Here is a 14,229-nt window from a genome sequence, read left to right on the forward strand (position 1 = left end):
TTGAGAGTCCCATGGACTGCAAGAAGATCAAACGCATCCATTCTGAAGGAAATCAGCCCTGAGTGCTCACTGGAAGGACAGATCCTGAAACTGAGGCTCTAGTACTTTGGCCACCTCATGAGAAGAGAAGACTCCCTGGAAAAGACCCAGATGTTGGGAAAGATTGAGGGCACAAGGAGAAGGGGACGACAGAGGACGAGATGGTTGGACAGTGTTCTCGAAGCTACAAACATGAGTTTGACCAAACTGCGGGAGGCAGTGGAAGACAGAAGTGCCTGGCGTGCTCTGGTCCAGGGGGTCACAAAGAGTCGGACACGACTAAACAACAACAACATTGTGAACATAACCTTTGTGGGCAGATTGGGGTTCATACAAGTGTGGACAAGGGGTTTGGATTTTGAGCCATTTCACCAGATGCCCATTTCTGGCACAGCTATGGGAGCCCATGCTCTTCCCAACAGCAAATATCTATCCCGGTTTCAAAATACGGGTCTAATGGAGGAGTCCCCGATCTTTTTGGGCCCGGGGCATATCTGGAAAATCAGGCACCTCAAAATACCCATTTGACAGAAAAGTTGACAATGTTCAACCCCTCCACCTCCCAATAGCAGGAAGGCAACCCCTCTGAAGAGCATAAGAAAAGAAACCCATCATTCAAACAAAAATGGGAGGTGTCTGGGAGTGCCACAGAGCCAACAGGTGCCATGTGTGGAATCCCAGTTTTAGAAATAGATGATTTCAAAAGGCTTTAACGCTTTACGTGTATACATACAAAGATGCCTGCTTTCAGCTTCTTTCCTTTTCACCGCAAACCCAGGTTGGTGGGTTCAGCTATGGATAGCTGAGTCAGTAGAGCATGAGATTCTTAATCTCAGGGTCATGCGTTCAAACCCCAAGTTGGGCAAAAGATTCTTGCACTGCAGGGGGGTTGGACTAGATGACCCTCGCGGTCCCTTCCGATTCTATGATTCTATGTGTGCAGCTGTCAAGACTTTGGTCAGGACAAAAGAGGCAGGGTTATAGGGATAGCTGTGTTTATTTTGTGGTATGTTGGACAAAACAAGGAAGGGGTCATGCTTAAATAACCAGGGGCACAGGTGCAAATAGCTCAAGGAAAGGCAACAAAATGGAACTCCCAAGGGCGGGCAGACACACACACACACTCACACACACACACACACACCCCTATTCAGACATTCAACTGATAGGCATAACAACTGCACAGTCTTTTGTTGGTTTGGGAGGGGAGTGACAATTTGTACATCGGATCCAGTCCCATTCTATCCAGAGCCACAAAACTCTGTTCACAGTTCAGCTTCAGGATCAGACGCAGAGTCAGAATAATCTGCAACAAGAGAGGTAGCAAAATGGGATAGGGGGCTTCCTTCAGCCTTTTGGGAGCCCACTTCAGGCCCCGTGAGAGAGTCAAGGGACACTTTCTCCACTGTACTGTCCTGGTCCTGCGTGTTAACACATGATGTGGGATCTGAAGCCTCACTCTCCTCTTCGGCTGAAGCTCGTTCCCTATCCCTGGATTTCCGACGCACAACACCCAGGTCGTTCATTGCTACGGGTGGCTTTCCAGCTGGGGATTTCCCCGAGAGTGCCAGCTTTTTCAGGGTGTCATTGGCTTTGGGGCTTGAGACCTGGGCAGATGAGAACCATGGGCGCTCAACGATCTCACTGCGTTTTTGCTTCTGTTTGTCTTCATAAGCTGGATGGAGAGAGAACAGGTTATCATTACCATTTTTGTTTTTATTTCAAATTATATTTTATTATGTTTTATTAATATACTGTTATTAATATATTAATTACCGTATTTTTCGCTCCATAGGGTGCACAGGACCATAAGGCGCACCTAGTTTTTAGGGCGGGGGGGGGGGGGGATCAAGAAAAAAAATCTTATTCCCCCCCAACCCCCCGCCCAGCCCCAAAGAGCAGCAGACAGGCTTCTGGGGCTGTCAGGGGAAGCCCGGCCAGAGAGGTTGCCCGCGGCTTTGGCAGAAGCCAAGGCAGCGAGTGGGATGGATCCCGCTCGCTCACTTGGATTTGTTTTTAGCCGCGGAACAGGTCGGGGAGCAGCGGCAAGGTTGCGTGCAGCCTTGCCTCCGCTCCCGGAGCTTGCAGGGCTGGTGGGGGAAGCCCGGGTCCGTCCGTCCCCCAGCCCCAGGGACCACACATTTGCTCCGTAAGACGCACAGACATTTCCGCTTAGTTTTTAAGAGGGAAAAAGTGAGTCTTATGGAGCAAAAATTACGGTAATATACCGTATTTTTCTCTCTATAAGACGCACCAGACTACAAGACGCACCTAGTTTTTGGAGGAGGAAAACAAGAAAAAAAATATTCTGAATCTCAGAAGCCAGAACAGCAAGAGGGATCGCTGCACAGTGAAAGCAGCAACCCCTCTTGCTGTTCTGGCTTCTGTGATAGCTGTGCAGCCTGCATTCGCTCCATAAGACGCACACACATTTCCCCTTACTTTTTAGGAGGGAAAAAGTGAGTCTTATAGAGCAAAAAATACAGTAATTAATATAATATAATACAATAATATAATATAATATAATATAATATAATATAATAATAATATTATAATGTAATATAATATAATAATATTATAATATTATAATATTATTATAATATAATATAATATAATATAATATAATATAATATAATATAATATAATATAATATAATATAATATAATATAATTTTTACAGAAGAACATACAAGAAACCAAGTTAAAAATGGGTGGGGAATTAGTACAAAGTAAGACACTGCATTGCAAAAAAGCAAGCAAAAAACAAGATACATATAACCAACTGAATTGCATGCTGCATAATAACGATGTCATGGATGCTTTAGCTGAGATTCCTGCATTTCAGGGGGTTGGACTAGATGACCCTTGGTGTTCCTTCCAACTCTACAATTCTATGATTCTATGCATAATTTGTCCTCTGTGTAAGCCAGCCTCTCCATTGAGAAACCTGTTGATTGGGGAAAGAACAAACTGGCAAAGTCCCATTTATGTACAATAGAAAAGGGAACCCAGCAGTCAAAATTGTCTCAATGGGACAATTTGCATCAACCTCTCAGATAATGCCACATTGCACACTGTCAAGCCAACATTTCAACATCAAATCACCTGCCGTTTTCCATTGAAAAGCAATTTCCATGCAAGCTGCACTATTACATAACTGAAAATGGTACTGTGTGCATTGCAACAGGAATATCGGAAGCTGTGTTACACCAAATCAGATTATTGGTCCATCTAGCTGACGACAAGTCTTTCCCACCAACTGCAACTTGATCCTGTTTTTTAACTAAGAGATGCTGGGGGCGGGGAAATGAACCTCGGACCTCTTGCACGTTGGGAATGTGCTCTACCACTGAGCTATGGGTAGCTGGCACCTCAGCATCCTCTCCAATGCTACAGGGGATTTTGAAGCATAAAATACAGTGGTGCCTCGCAAGACGAAAAGAATCCGTTCCGCGAGTCTCTTCGTCTAGCGGTTTTTTCGTCTTGCGAAGCAACCCTATTAGCGGATTAGCGGCTATTAAAGGCTTAAGGGATTAGCGGATTAGCTGCTAAAAGGCTATTAGCAGCTTAGTGCCTTAGAAAAAGGGGGTGGGGAGCGAAAAAAAACCCCCCAGGAATCGCAAGACATTTTCATCTTGCGAAGCAAGCCCATAGAGAAATTCGTCCTGTGAAGTGCATTGAAAAACGGAAAACCCTTTCGTCTAGCGGGTTTTCCGTCTTGCGAGGCATTCGTCTTGCGGGGCACCACTGTAATCTGATGCAGCTATAATGTCTTGAGACTGGTCTGTCTGACCGCCCAGTGCCTGCACCGTTATGAGTATCTTTGTATTGTGGCCCAAGTTCAGCGGTTCTCCAACCAGGATCTAGGAGTCACCAGAAAGCAGGGAAGGGTGAGTTTCTGACAACTACAGCCGTTGTGGGGCAATGGCAGGTGAGACAAAGTCTGCACATGTGAAAAACGTAAATTATACAATGCACATGACATCACTATCTCTTGTTTTAGTACATAACGAATACTGTAGCCTAGCAACCTAGCTTGATTGTGAGGGTTTGCCAGTTGTTTCTTTTGAAACCTTTGTGGAAGAATCCGTCAGGAAAGGAGTCAGATGCTTTGTGCGGCAAGACCTGGAGCTCTAAGGGCTTTGTGGGGGAAGGGGTGTGCAAGGACATGAGTGGGGCAGCAATGGGAGCCTTCTCCTTGAATCCCGATTTCAACAGAAGGTCATCTGTTTTGTGCTGCCAACAATGGTGTTGGGCCTTTGCACAGCACACTTCAGGCTGCAGAAGCCCTATCCTTCCTCCTTTTTCTTCCAGCCCTCCAAAAAAAAACCCAGCAGCTAAGGCTTCACGTACAGCCAAGGCTCTGGTACTTGAGCAGCGCCGCCAGATGGCGGTCTTCGTCAGACTCTCTCACAAGCGGGATGCTCAGGCTTGCTTTTGACTGCAGGGCCAGATCTTTCTTCTCCTCCTCTTGCAGGACTTTCTTTTCTTCCTATGCGTAGGAAAGGGAGAAACAGAGACAAAAAAAGAGAAATCCACATCAGAAAGGAGGTTGGGGAGGGGGAAAACTAAAACACAGGCCAAGGACTAGCAAGACAGGAATAAGCATTTTTAAATCCACTGCATCCAGTTGTCTTGGAGGAGCTTAGTTAATAAATAAAATAAAAATAGGGATACAAACTTTAATCCAGCCATATAAATATGCTCCTGCCTGGTTAATTAATAAAAAAATAACTCCAGGATACCAGACAGGGAAGCTTTATGGAAGTTCATTCTACAATACAAATTGCTTTTCTCCATTGAATAATTCTTGTTCTGCCTATGCTTATTGGATTTGGTATTGCTCATATTAAAAAATAATTAAAAAAAGAAACCCAAATATCCATAAAGATAGCACACTAAAATGCAAATGACTAAGATAAGAATGCAAGTAGGCAAGCTATTAAATTTTTTTACGGAGCAATTCTATACATGTCTACTCAGAAGTAAGTCCCACCCAGTTCAATGGAGCTTACTCCTGAGTAAGTGGGTGTTGCGTCACAGGCTGAATCCATTCATTTCTCGTGGGACTTTTTATTATGAAACAATATGCACTTTTGTTTAAATTAAATCAATTGATTAGTTGAAAGGCACATGGTTAAACCTCTAAGAGTTATTATGTGGCTGACAGTCTTAAGTAAATATATTACTAGGAACACAGTTGGAATCTCACCCTGCCTTCATTTGTTCTAGGGCCACAAAGACGAACCCTCCCACCTCAACATCTGCTTACCCTGAATTTCCGGCGAAGGCGGCTGTTGAGCGCAAAGTCATCTTTCCAGGCGCTCTGAGCCTCTTGGATGTTCTGCAGGGTGGGGAGGGCTCGCTGTAGCTTGCTCTGATCCTTTGAGCCATGCTCCAACCGATACATGGGATCTGTCTCCAGCTTCTGCTTCTCCTCATGGGCTGAGAGGCAGATACAAACATTAGGCCGGGCCAGGCCAAGCCGGAGGAATCCTCAAGCACCCCAACGGCAGGATGGGCATAGCTCCGTAGGCTCACCTGTGGCCACTATCTGCTCATTCGCTTCCACATCCCAGCGCTCTTCCTTGCGCCGGGCACCGCTAACAATGACATAATCACAGTTGGCTGGGTCCGTCTGCATCTCAATGTGGTTGGGGCAAAGGTGACATTTCATACGGAACCTAGAAGGCAAGTTCAGCAGATGTTGTGGCCATGAATGGAAGACGTTCAGAAAAAAAAGGGCCTCCTACTGTCACACAGAACCCTGTACTGACCTTCCACCTTTCCCCCTACAATCTTTGTGTCCCTGTAGGGGGACATGTTCTTTATGGTTGTTGGTCCCTGCAACACATGAGGCAACTCTGTTTTCTGGTTCTACAGTGTTTTAGAGGATGAAAAGCTGCCTCTTTCAAAAGGCCGATGGCTGCTGAGCAGAGCTAAGCAGCTGATTCTATTGTGTCCGATTATGATTATTAAATTTATTTTTATTGTTTGTGGGTTTTTGGGAAGCCACAGTACAGATAAGGAAGTCCCTTGCTGTGGTTGTGTTTATTTTTTCATGGCTACAAGCCGGAAGGAGAAGACGACTGAGCAGGGCACCCAGCTAAGCGGATAGTGCCACAGAGCTTCTGGTCTCGCCCCATGGCTAGCAGACTTGGACCAATCAGAATGGGTGCAGAGGAGGACAACAAGGACAATCAGCATTATGGGAAAGAAGTCCACATGAAGAAAGGTTGATGCAGCTAATTACACAGTGGTAGTGGACACTGCCTCACTTGGATGTTTTCTAGCAGGACAACCACTCTGGATTTCCTCCACCAACAGGGGGTTGGACCTAAAGGAAAGGCCCCTCCACTCTACGATTCACAAGCAAGCATGTGGAGTTACACAAATCAGACAGTTCGCACAGCATGCTGTTTTTCTTGATCTTCCACTGGAAGTGGAGATGGGAAACATGGGTACAGATTACCTAAACACCAGCCAGTTGCCTCTTGCCTTTGCCAGACCTGAGCGTCCACTTGATGCGCACACTGCCCAACTCATCCTGGCCAAGAGCACCAGTAAAGACAACAAGAGCCCTCGCAGCACCCACCTGTAGATGGGGGTTGTGTAGTAGTTGCCAACCTTCTTCTTCTCAGCATTGTAGCGAACACCTGCAGCCAGCAGAGGGAAGAGTAGAATTTGTACATTCCTGCCTCCGATTTCCTGATCACTCAACGCCACCCTGGAATCTTATCATTACCAACAATGACTGATTTATTCATTTTAAAACATTTATGCCACGCCCTTTGAAAAACCTTTACCTTAATTACCAAAACGGCAGGACAATGCTGAGACAATGAAAGTGTCCCAGATATTTTGACTTCCAGAATCCCTAACCCCCGTTTTATTTACTAGACTAGGAGCTGAGAACTTGTGGCACTCCAAATGTCCAACTCTCATCATAATTGACCATCGGCCATGCTGGCTGAGGCTGATGGCAGTCTAGACATAGTCTAACGCCACACAGGTCACAGGTTCTCCATCCCTGACCTACATAGGGGCACATAATCAGAATGCAGCTTCTGTTCCAGCTTCCAGGACTTTTAACTCCTTCTTTTATCTATTAGACCCATCACTCCCATCTTCTCAGTGGTGAGAACAGACCTCAAGAGATATAAAATCCCATTTCTCTTATTCTAACTAGCAACAGTTGACCTTATGACTCCTACTGGCCTCCTGGTGTGCAACCCTTCCTTCTCAGGTTTCTTCCTGACCTACCCTGAAGCACTAGTCCCCAAGAGGTGAGAAGTACTCAGTCACACCTAGCAGCAAAAAAGCAAGACAAAACAGGAGGCTTTCAGAATTACCAAATGGAGATCCGACAAACAAGGTTCCTCTTTGCTGTACATAGCTCCTGCCGCAAAATTCCACTACCTTCAAACAAGCCCCTCTCACCACATTCAAGCTCCTATTAGCTGTCTATGTATATAAGGGATGGCCTCAACACCAGCCACCTTCCACACTTACCCATGCCAATGTGATTCTGGCAGCCATCACACCAGATATTATAAGGCATCTCAAACCTAGGAAAGAACAGCCAAGGGACATTCACTATAGGCAGCAGAGGCACCCGACCACTTCAGCTAGCAGAAAAGCAAGCCCTGTTTGATGTCCACATGCAAATTGACTAGCGTAGAGCTGGTCCTCCCCTAATGGGCAGGCCCCAGACAGTTTCCTATGCCCCCCTACAAAGAGCACCACGTAATAAGGACTCAACTCCAAGGTGCCCTGGCATGCTAAGGATTGCATCTAAGTGTCCTTACCTGATGATGAGGATACCCTGGGAGAGTTTACGAGCTCTTTCCCGTAGCGGATGGCTGTTGCGGTATTTATTAAGGGAGCCATGCTGCAAAAAATGAGAAGAGAAGATGCTCAACTTCTTATATACAAAGTCCAGTACCAGTCATGACTCTACGGCCTTCGTCCGATGACAATTTATGTACCCCTATGACATTGTCCATTCCAGGGAAAACCAGGATTTTTTAGACTTACCTGCACTTAGGCAGGAATAACCAGATGAACAAATATGAGATGCGAAAAGGATATAGGGGTCTTAGCAGACCACAAGCTTAACATGAGTCAACAGTGTGATGCAGCAGCAAAATTAAAAATGGGCCTGTTCTAGGATTAATTATCACTTTCGTATGGTCTTTTATCACATTTTATTTTTATCCTTTGTTCTTATTCAAGTTTTCCATTTGTCAACAGAAAAATAATTCTGCAGAAATCTAATTGCTTTTTTAGAAATACATTCTTCATTTTACACTGAACGTATTACTATCATCTCAATGCTTATTTATGAAGCAGGCAAGAGCAGTAAATTACATTGGGTTGTATCATACCTAGAGTAGACCTGGTGTGGGGAACAGGATCGCCAGTGAGGCCAGATCTCCCAAACATGTGAGATCCTGAACCACTCTCGCATGTGGACAAGACCACTCAATGGAGGCAGGTCTGCTCAGTTGAAGGCAGCACCCAGAAAACCTGGCTTGCAGACTTGTGTCTGTTTCAGCTCAGTAAAACCCTTCCAGGCAATTCAAAAACTGATTCCTTGCTATAACTACTAGATACACACAACCTCTCCCCATGGAACTTATCTTGTAATACAGAAAACAAAAAATGCACACAGACAGCACACAACTTGAAACCCTGAATTTCCCTTGGAACCCTCAATTGCTCTCTTACCTTGGCTGGATCAAAATCGGGTGGGTAATACTTATTGACTCCTTTTCTTTCCCCCTGTAAATAACCAATGACAGCATTAGAATCCCGTTGCTCAATAACACCTCAAGCAATTAAATGTGTATGAAAACTCTGCAAATACAAGCAGGTTTTTTTGGCGGCGGTAAGAGCTGTTTTGCAGGTGTTTGGAAGTGGACCCTGTATACTAGTTTTGCCTGCTTGCTTCCTCCTAGCCCAGAGCACAGGTCCCCTTCTGCTCAGCTCAAGGGGTCACATATGGGAAGGTGGCCATCAGGTAAGAGTCACAGCATGGTGACTCCAATAAGCAAAGCAGTTGGCTCATTTCTTCCCCAGATTGCAGAAGAGAACCCTCTCCTTTGTGAGATTCAAAGTCTCTTTGGACCAGCACCCTGCTGACCAACCAGATGCCTATGGGGATGCATGGGGTTCCAAAAGTCATGCATGAAGGTTAACAGATTTACCACATTGTCTTCCTGCCCCCCGGCAACTGGTATACAAAGTTGTCCCATCTACTAACATGGAGGTTCTATTTAGCTATCATAATAGCTAAGCCACGCTTTCAGCAAACCCCCACCGCCACCGTCCCATTTCAGTGGCCTTATCCAAGCAGTCACATTGTTCAAGCAACAGCTGTTGGTTCAGGCCAGTTGTCACTTGATGACAGTCCACACGTAGGCACCTTGGGAATGTCAGGAGCCATCTAAGCCAGACCAACACTAACTGTTCCATCAGCATGTCTGCAGGAGGTGTGTGTGTGTGTAGGAATACACAGGGATGCCATTGTGTCCAAATACTCAAACTAACAGCAGCTCCATAGAAACACAGCCTTATGCAGTCCCAAGGTGCTAGCAGGGAAGTTGCAGCCAAATGTGAACCAGCCCCCACGGGTAATTATTGCATTTAAACTTCTGTTTTGTCGACCAAAAGACCAGTGTATGGAGAGCTACCCCAGGACATAAGCTTCAAGTTACCCTTGCAGTTAAGGACCAGTTCACATTTAACAGCAGCACCTGTGGGGTCGGGGAGAAGCAAGCAAGGCAGCAGCATCATGTCAGAATGGGACGGCGGCAAGAAGGAACCCTTGAAACAGCCCAAGAAGCAAGTAAAGGAAATGGATGAGGGAGACAAAGCGTTCAAGCAAAAACAAAAGTAGGAGCAAAAGAAAGTCATTGAGCTGAAGGCAAAAGCAGCTGGAAAGGGCCCACTTACTGGTGGGATTAAGAAATCTGGTAAAAAGTAGCAGATTGATGAGACTACAGGGCAAGAAAAGCATTCACTCTCATTGGATGCTTGGCAAGAGAATGGATTTCCAGGCTGATGTTGTGGGAAACATTAATTTGAGCACCTACGTACATTTTGTTCAAACAAAATAATTGGCCTTTTTTTTTTTGGTTAAAAACAAACCAAACACAGCAGCACCCATCCCAGGAGCACACATGGCCATAAATAAGTGTGTAGTCAGGTCAGCCTCCTACAGAAGCGTGTTTGTGTGAGCTGGTTTCTCTATAGGAGGCTAGATACATGCTGCTGAAAAACACACAACTGCAGCATCTCATGAAAGTGTTGTGCTTACCCTGTTGCAGTTCAAGCACTGTGTTTGGGGGGAAACAACCTTGTGGATGTGCTACAAAACACCCCATGTACTCACCATGATGAAAGAAGTCTAGCTGAACAGCTGGAATGGCCTAAGAGAAGAGCAGGAGAAAGTTATTCCTACGATATTCCCAGAGAGGAGAGGCACAAGCAGCATCACTCTTTGGAGAGCCCAAAGCAGCAGCCACCTACTCTCAAGCTCCAGAACCTTTGTTCTCTCTAACACCCCATTTCCTCCATGGCCAGTAGTAACAGTGTGCCTCTGAGTGTGTGCAAAGTGCCTTTCTCTGCTAAGCACTTCTAGGCCACATTCTTCTTGCCAAGGCTGATTGCTTCTTCAGAAATAAACCACTGGCTATAAGGTAGACTATATGTGGGCACACACCACCAAAGAGTCCTGCCATGGTATTACAACACACCTCTCTCTCTTTTTCTTAAGAAAGTGCTTATAAATATTTCTTAACCACGGACTGTTGCCGCCTGGGCCTGGCAAAGTGCTGAAACACTGAAATACATCTCGAGCGGGCATATTATGCTGCTTCGAGGGTGGCCGGGATTCCTCTTTCTCCTTCTTTTTCTAAACCATCAACGTTAGGAAATAAACCCACGCAGAGACATGCACAGAGATTCAGGTCTTGAGGCGACCACAAAAGGGTGCCCCCTTCCCTGCCAGGGAAGAAGGGGCGAGGAAAGATCTCTATCGGGGGAAACAACGGGGAATAAAGATCTTCATCGGAGATCTGCTGCCCCTGGGGATCCTGCCGCCTGAGGCCGTCGCCTCACCTTGCCTCAGGGGTGGGCCGGCTCTGTCAGGACCTCGCTCAAAGGGCCTGCCAACTGGTGAGGGGGGTCCCCCACTTTCACCCACACGCCCGTTTCTGTGCCAGGTATGCTTTTAATCTGGTCTTATCTGAAAGCCGCCTCGAGTCCCAATCAGAAAAAGGCGGGGTATAAAATAATAATAATAATAATAATAATAATAATAATAATAATAATAATAATAATGATGGTATCTGCCGCCCCGTGCCCGGCCTTTCTCCGGCGCTCCCTGAGGCTCTAGGGCGCCGGGGAAACCGGGCGGCCGAACCCCCCACCGACCTCGCCGCCGCTCCGGCTTCCTTCTCCCGCCGCCTGCTCCGCCTCCTCCGGGCTGCCTCATCAGCGCGCGCCCGGCGCCGGATCCTGCCCTCTTTCCCGGGGAGGAGCCTGCCTGCCTGCCTGCCTGGCCGGCTGCCTTTCCCCTCCCCAAGTGCCGGAGGCTGAGGGCGAGAGGCCGGCCTGGGGACGAAAGGGGGCTCTCCTTGCTAGCGGAGCTTCCTGAGCCGGGCCTCCGCCGCCGAAGCCCCACGGCAAGCCGCCCGCCTTGGAACTGTCCGCGCTGGGAAATGCAAAATCCGTTTCCCCTCCAGTTCTTACTTGCGAATGGAGCCCAGGAAGCTCTTCCCTCTCAGGCAGCCGGGAGAGATATGAGGCGAGCCGAGGGGCTTGTTCGAGGTGCTGCCAGCTTCTCCGGCTGCCAGCATTGAGACAAAAGACACTCCTCTTCGTGCTGCAGATTTCGCTGCAAATGCACCTTTTCTTCTGCCTTTTCCTGGGGTTTTTTTTTGGGGGGGGGGTGGTTATTGCTTGCTACAGTTCTCTGCAAAACAGACATTCTGCAAATGCAGACCACTAGGTTTCATAGGTAGTGCTCACAAACAGCATTTTGTGCATATAGTATCTGAAGGAGTGCAGAAGCCAAGAAACTTTCTCGTGGGATTATCTGTGTTTCTGTAGACCAGCCTGGAAGCTAGGGCCTCTGCTTTAATCCAAGGATATTGGTTCTCTCGTCTCCAAAATAAAAATGATGCTGTTTTTATATCAGAGTTCCTCAAGTGTCAGAACTGGTCTTCCTGACTCCAGCTTCCGGCTTAGCTCCAGACATGCTCAGAATTATCAGAGTGGCTTGGCAGCCAATCCTTCTTCCCAGGGAATTCCGGAAATTGTAGCTCTAGGTTTCCTAACAACTCTCAGCACTTTGAACAAACTACAGTTCACAGGTTGCTTTGGGAGAAACCATGCCTGTTCAAAGTGGTGTGTGTTACGGCTTTACATATTTTGGGCAGGAGGGACCTCACTTTAATTTGTACTATTAATTCCAAAACATTTTTATCCCAAATGTCCCTCTGCAGCAAAAAAAAGCTGGAGTGACTTTTGAATAAAATTTGATCTTTCAAGGCTATCTCCTGGTATGGCTTGCACTTTGCCCTATACTGTTTGGCTCTAGGAAACACAAAATGAGGATATTAGGTCATGGCCTTCTCTAGGGGATGTGTTGTAAGAGTACATCAAACCAGTCTGACGGCTCCAGTGACAATTTTGTGCAAGACTGCTGATGGCAGTGGTGTGTGAACATGTTATGAGAAACTTGACAGGAGAGATTAGCAGTACTGGGAAAGCCTTCTGCATTGTTAGAGGATCCTGAGTTGCTCAACTCTCTTCTCCCAGGGAGGAACAATCTGCTTTCGTAACTCGAGACGCAACAGGTCTTGAGTTGCAGCTCAGCAGATTTAAGTCACAAATGTAGGTGTGAGCTAACCGCGGGAGCTTGTTTGAATCAGTTGAATTTGCATTCCAAGTAGAACTCTAGAAGTGGCATTGGAACAAATGGTGTTCCAATTCCCAAATGAAAAGTACAAGTGCAGGGCTCCCAGTTCAGTTTGGAACTGCAGCTGGGGAAGGGAAATAAAGGGATTAAATCTCCCATAACCTCCATATCAGGGTCCTCATCTGGATTGGGTCCTCCCACCCACTGCTGCAACTGCAGTTTCCCTGCTGGCTTTGGTCTGTGGAGAACAAGAAGTGCCTTCCTGCACAGTCCACGTGGGAACTAAGGAACAAGGTGGAGCCAAGAATAGATCCTGCAGTCCAGATGGGAATCCTCTGAGGACTGCACCCAGCCTACGGATTGCTGTTCCGTCTTCCCCACTCTATACACACACACCATAGATCAGGCTTCCTCGACCTCGGCCCTCCAGATGTTTTTGGCCTACAACTCCCATGATCCTTAGCTAGCAGGACCAGTGGTCAGGGATGATGGGAATTGTAGTCTCAAAACATCTGGAGGGCTGAAGTTGAAGAAGCCTGCCATAGATAATGTGAGGACCATCTTCTCTCACGTGTTCCTGTCCATGCAACACAAGTCTACATCCAAGGTCCCACTCTGGGTGGCTGTAGGAATGGCATTTTCCTTCTGTTATGGTCTGCCCTCTACAGGGGAGCCCCCACCAGGCCCACCATTGTGCGTATTCTAACACCTCAGCTTCTCAGGCCGTTGAGGATGGGTAGTATTTTTTTTACTGTGATGCCGGGCAGGTCCCTTTTATATTGTGTAAATTCCTGTTGCATTATTGCTGTAGGATGCAAGCAAAAGCAGACCTTCATATCATCCCAAAGGCTTGTGGTCCCAAAGCATATAAGGCTTTAAAGGCCAAAACTACCACCTTAACTTGTGCCTGGGAACAGCTACCTTTGTTCAACAAAGTACCATAGATACAAACACATCCTCAGCTACCCACTACAAGACACAAGCAAAGGTTTTAAAAAATAAAATAAATACATCCTTTCTTCTCCTCGTTGAATTGTGGTAAGATTTCAGGGACCAAGGCAGAGGCAAATGTGAACTGTGGTGTATAAGAGGCTGACTCTATTTAAGGTGCTGTGACACAGGTGGCGCTGTGGTCTAAACCACAGAGCCTAGGGCTTGCAGATCAGAAGGCTGGCGGTTCAAATCCCCGCGACAGGGTGAGCTCCTGTTGCTTGGTCTCTGTTCCTGCCAACCTAGCAGTTCGAAAGCACGCCCCAAAAAGTG

At 46.7% G+C, this 14,229-nt stretch overlaps 1 protein-coding gene and 1 pseudogene across 6 annotated transcripts; one reads left to right on the top strand and one right to left on the bottom strand.

The window, feature by feature from the left end:
• Window positions 1-1,017: 1,017 nt before the first annotated feature.
• YJU2B (YJU2 splicing factor homolog B) lies at window positions 1,018-12,251 on the bottom strand. Of its 5 annotated transcripts, none has more exons than XM_083421229.1 (10): window positions 11,796-12,251; window positions 10,435-10,471; window positions 8,769-8,822; window positions 7,847-7,929; window positions 7,551-7,606; window positions 6,634-6,694; window positions 5,580-5,722; window positions 5,311-5,483; window positions 4,392-4,530; window positions 1,018-1,714 (listed from the first exon to the last, which is right to left on the bottom strand). In XM_083421229.1, exons 2-10 carry the CDS (start codon window positions 10,435-10,437, stop codon window positions 1,305-1,307), a joined length of 1,122 nt encoding a protein of 373 aa, XP_083277355.1. In that variant the 5' UTR covers window positions 10,438-10,471; window positions 11,796-12,251; the 3' UTR covers window positions 1,018-1,304. The 5 variants fall into 5 exon arrangements, with proteins under 5 accessions (XP_083277355.1, XP_083277353.1, XP_083277357.1 ...); XM_083421227.1 differs by lacking the exon at window positions 11,796-12,251 and adding an exon at window positions 11,478-11,750; XM_083421231.1 differs by lacking the exon at window positions 11,796-12,251 and adding an exon at window positions 11,633-11,654.
• On the top strand, window positions 9,721-10,176 carry LOC310668211 (translation machinery-associated protein 7-like; annotated as a pseudogene). The gene has a single exon. The product of its transcript is annotated as a translation machinery-associated protein 7-like (transcript).
• Window positions 12,252-14,229: the final 1,978 nt, after the last annotated feature.

Source organism: Podarcis tiliguerta (genome assembly GCF_965153285.1).
Source record: "Podarcis tiliguerta genome assembly, chromosome: 17".
Taxonomy (NCBI): Eukaryota; Metazoa; Chordata; class Lepidosauria; order Squamata; family Lacertidae; genus Podarcis; species Podarcis tiliguerta.

What these genes read in the sequence shown, in the direction of transcription:
- YJU2B (XM_083421229.1), bottom strand. An exon ending in CCGATTTTGATCCAGCCAAG is followed by an intron (nt 7,930 to 8,768) that starts GTAAGAGAGCAA and finishes CATTTTTTGCAG; the next exon opens with CATGGCTCCCTTAATAAATA. An exon ending in CAGGGTATCCTCATCATCAG is followed by an intron (nt 7,607 to 7,846) that starts GTAAGGACACTT and finishes GTTCTTTCCTAG; the next exon opens with GTTTGAGATGCCTTATAATA.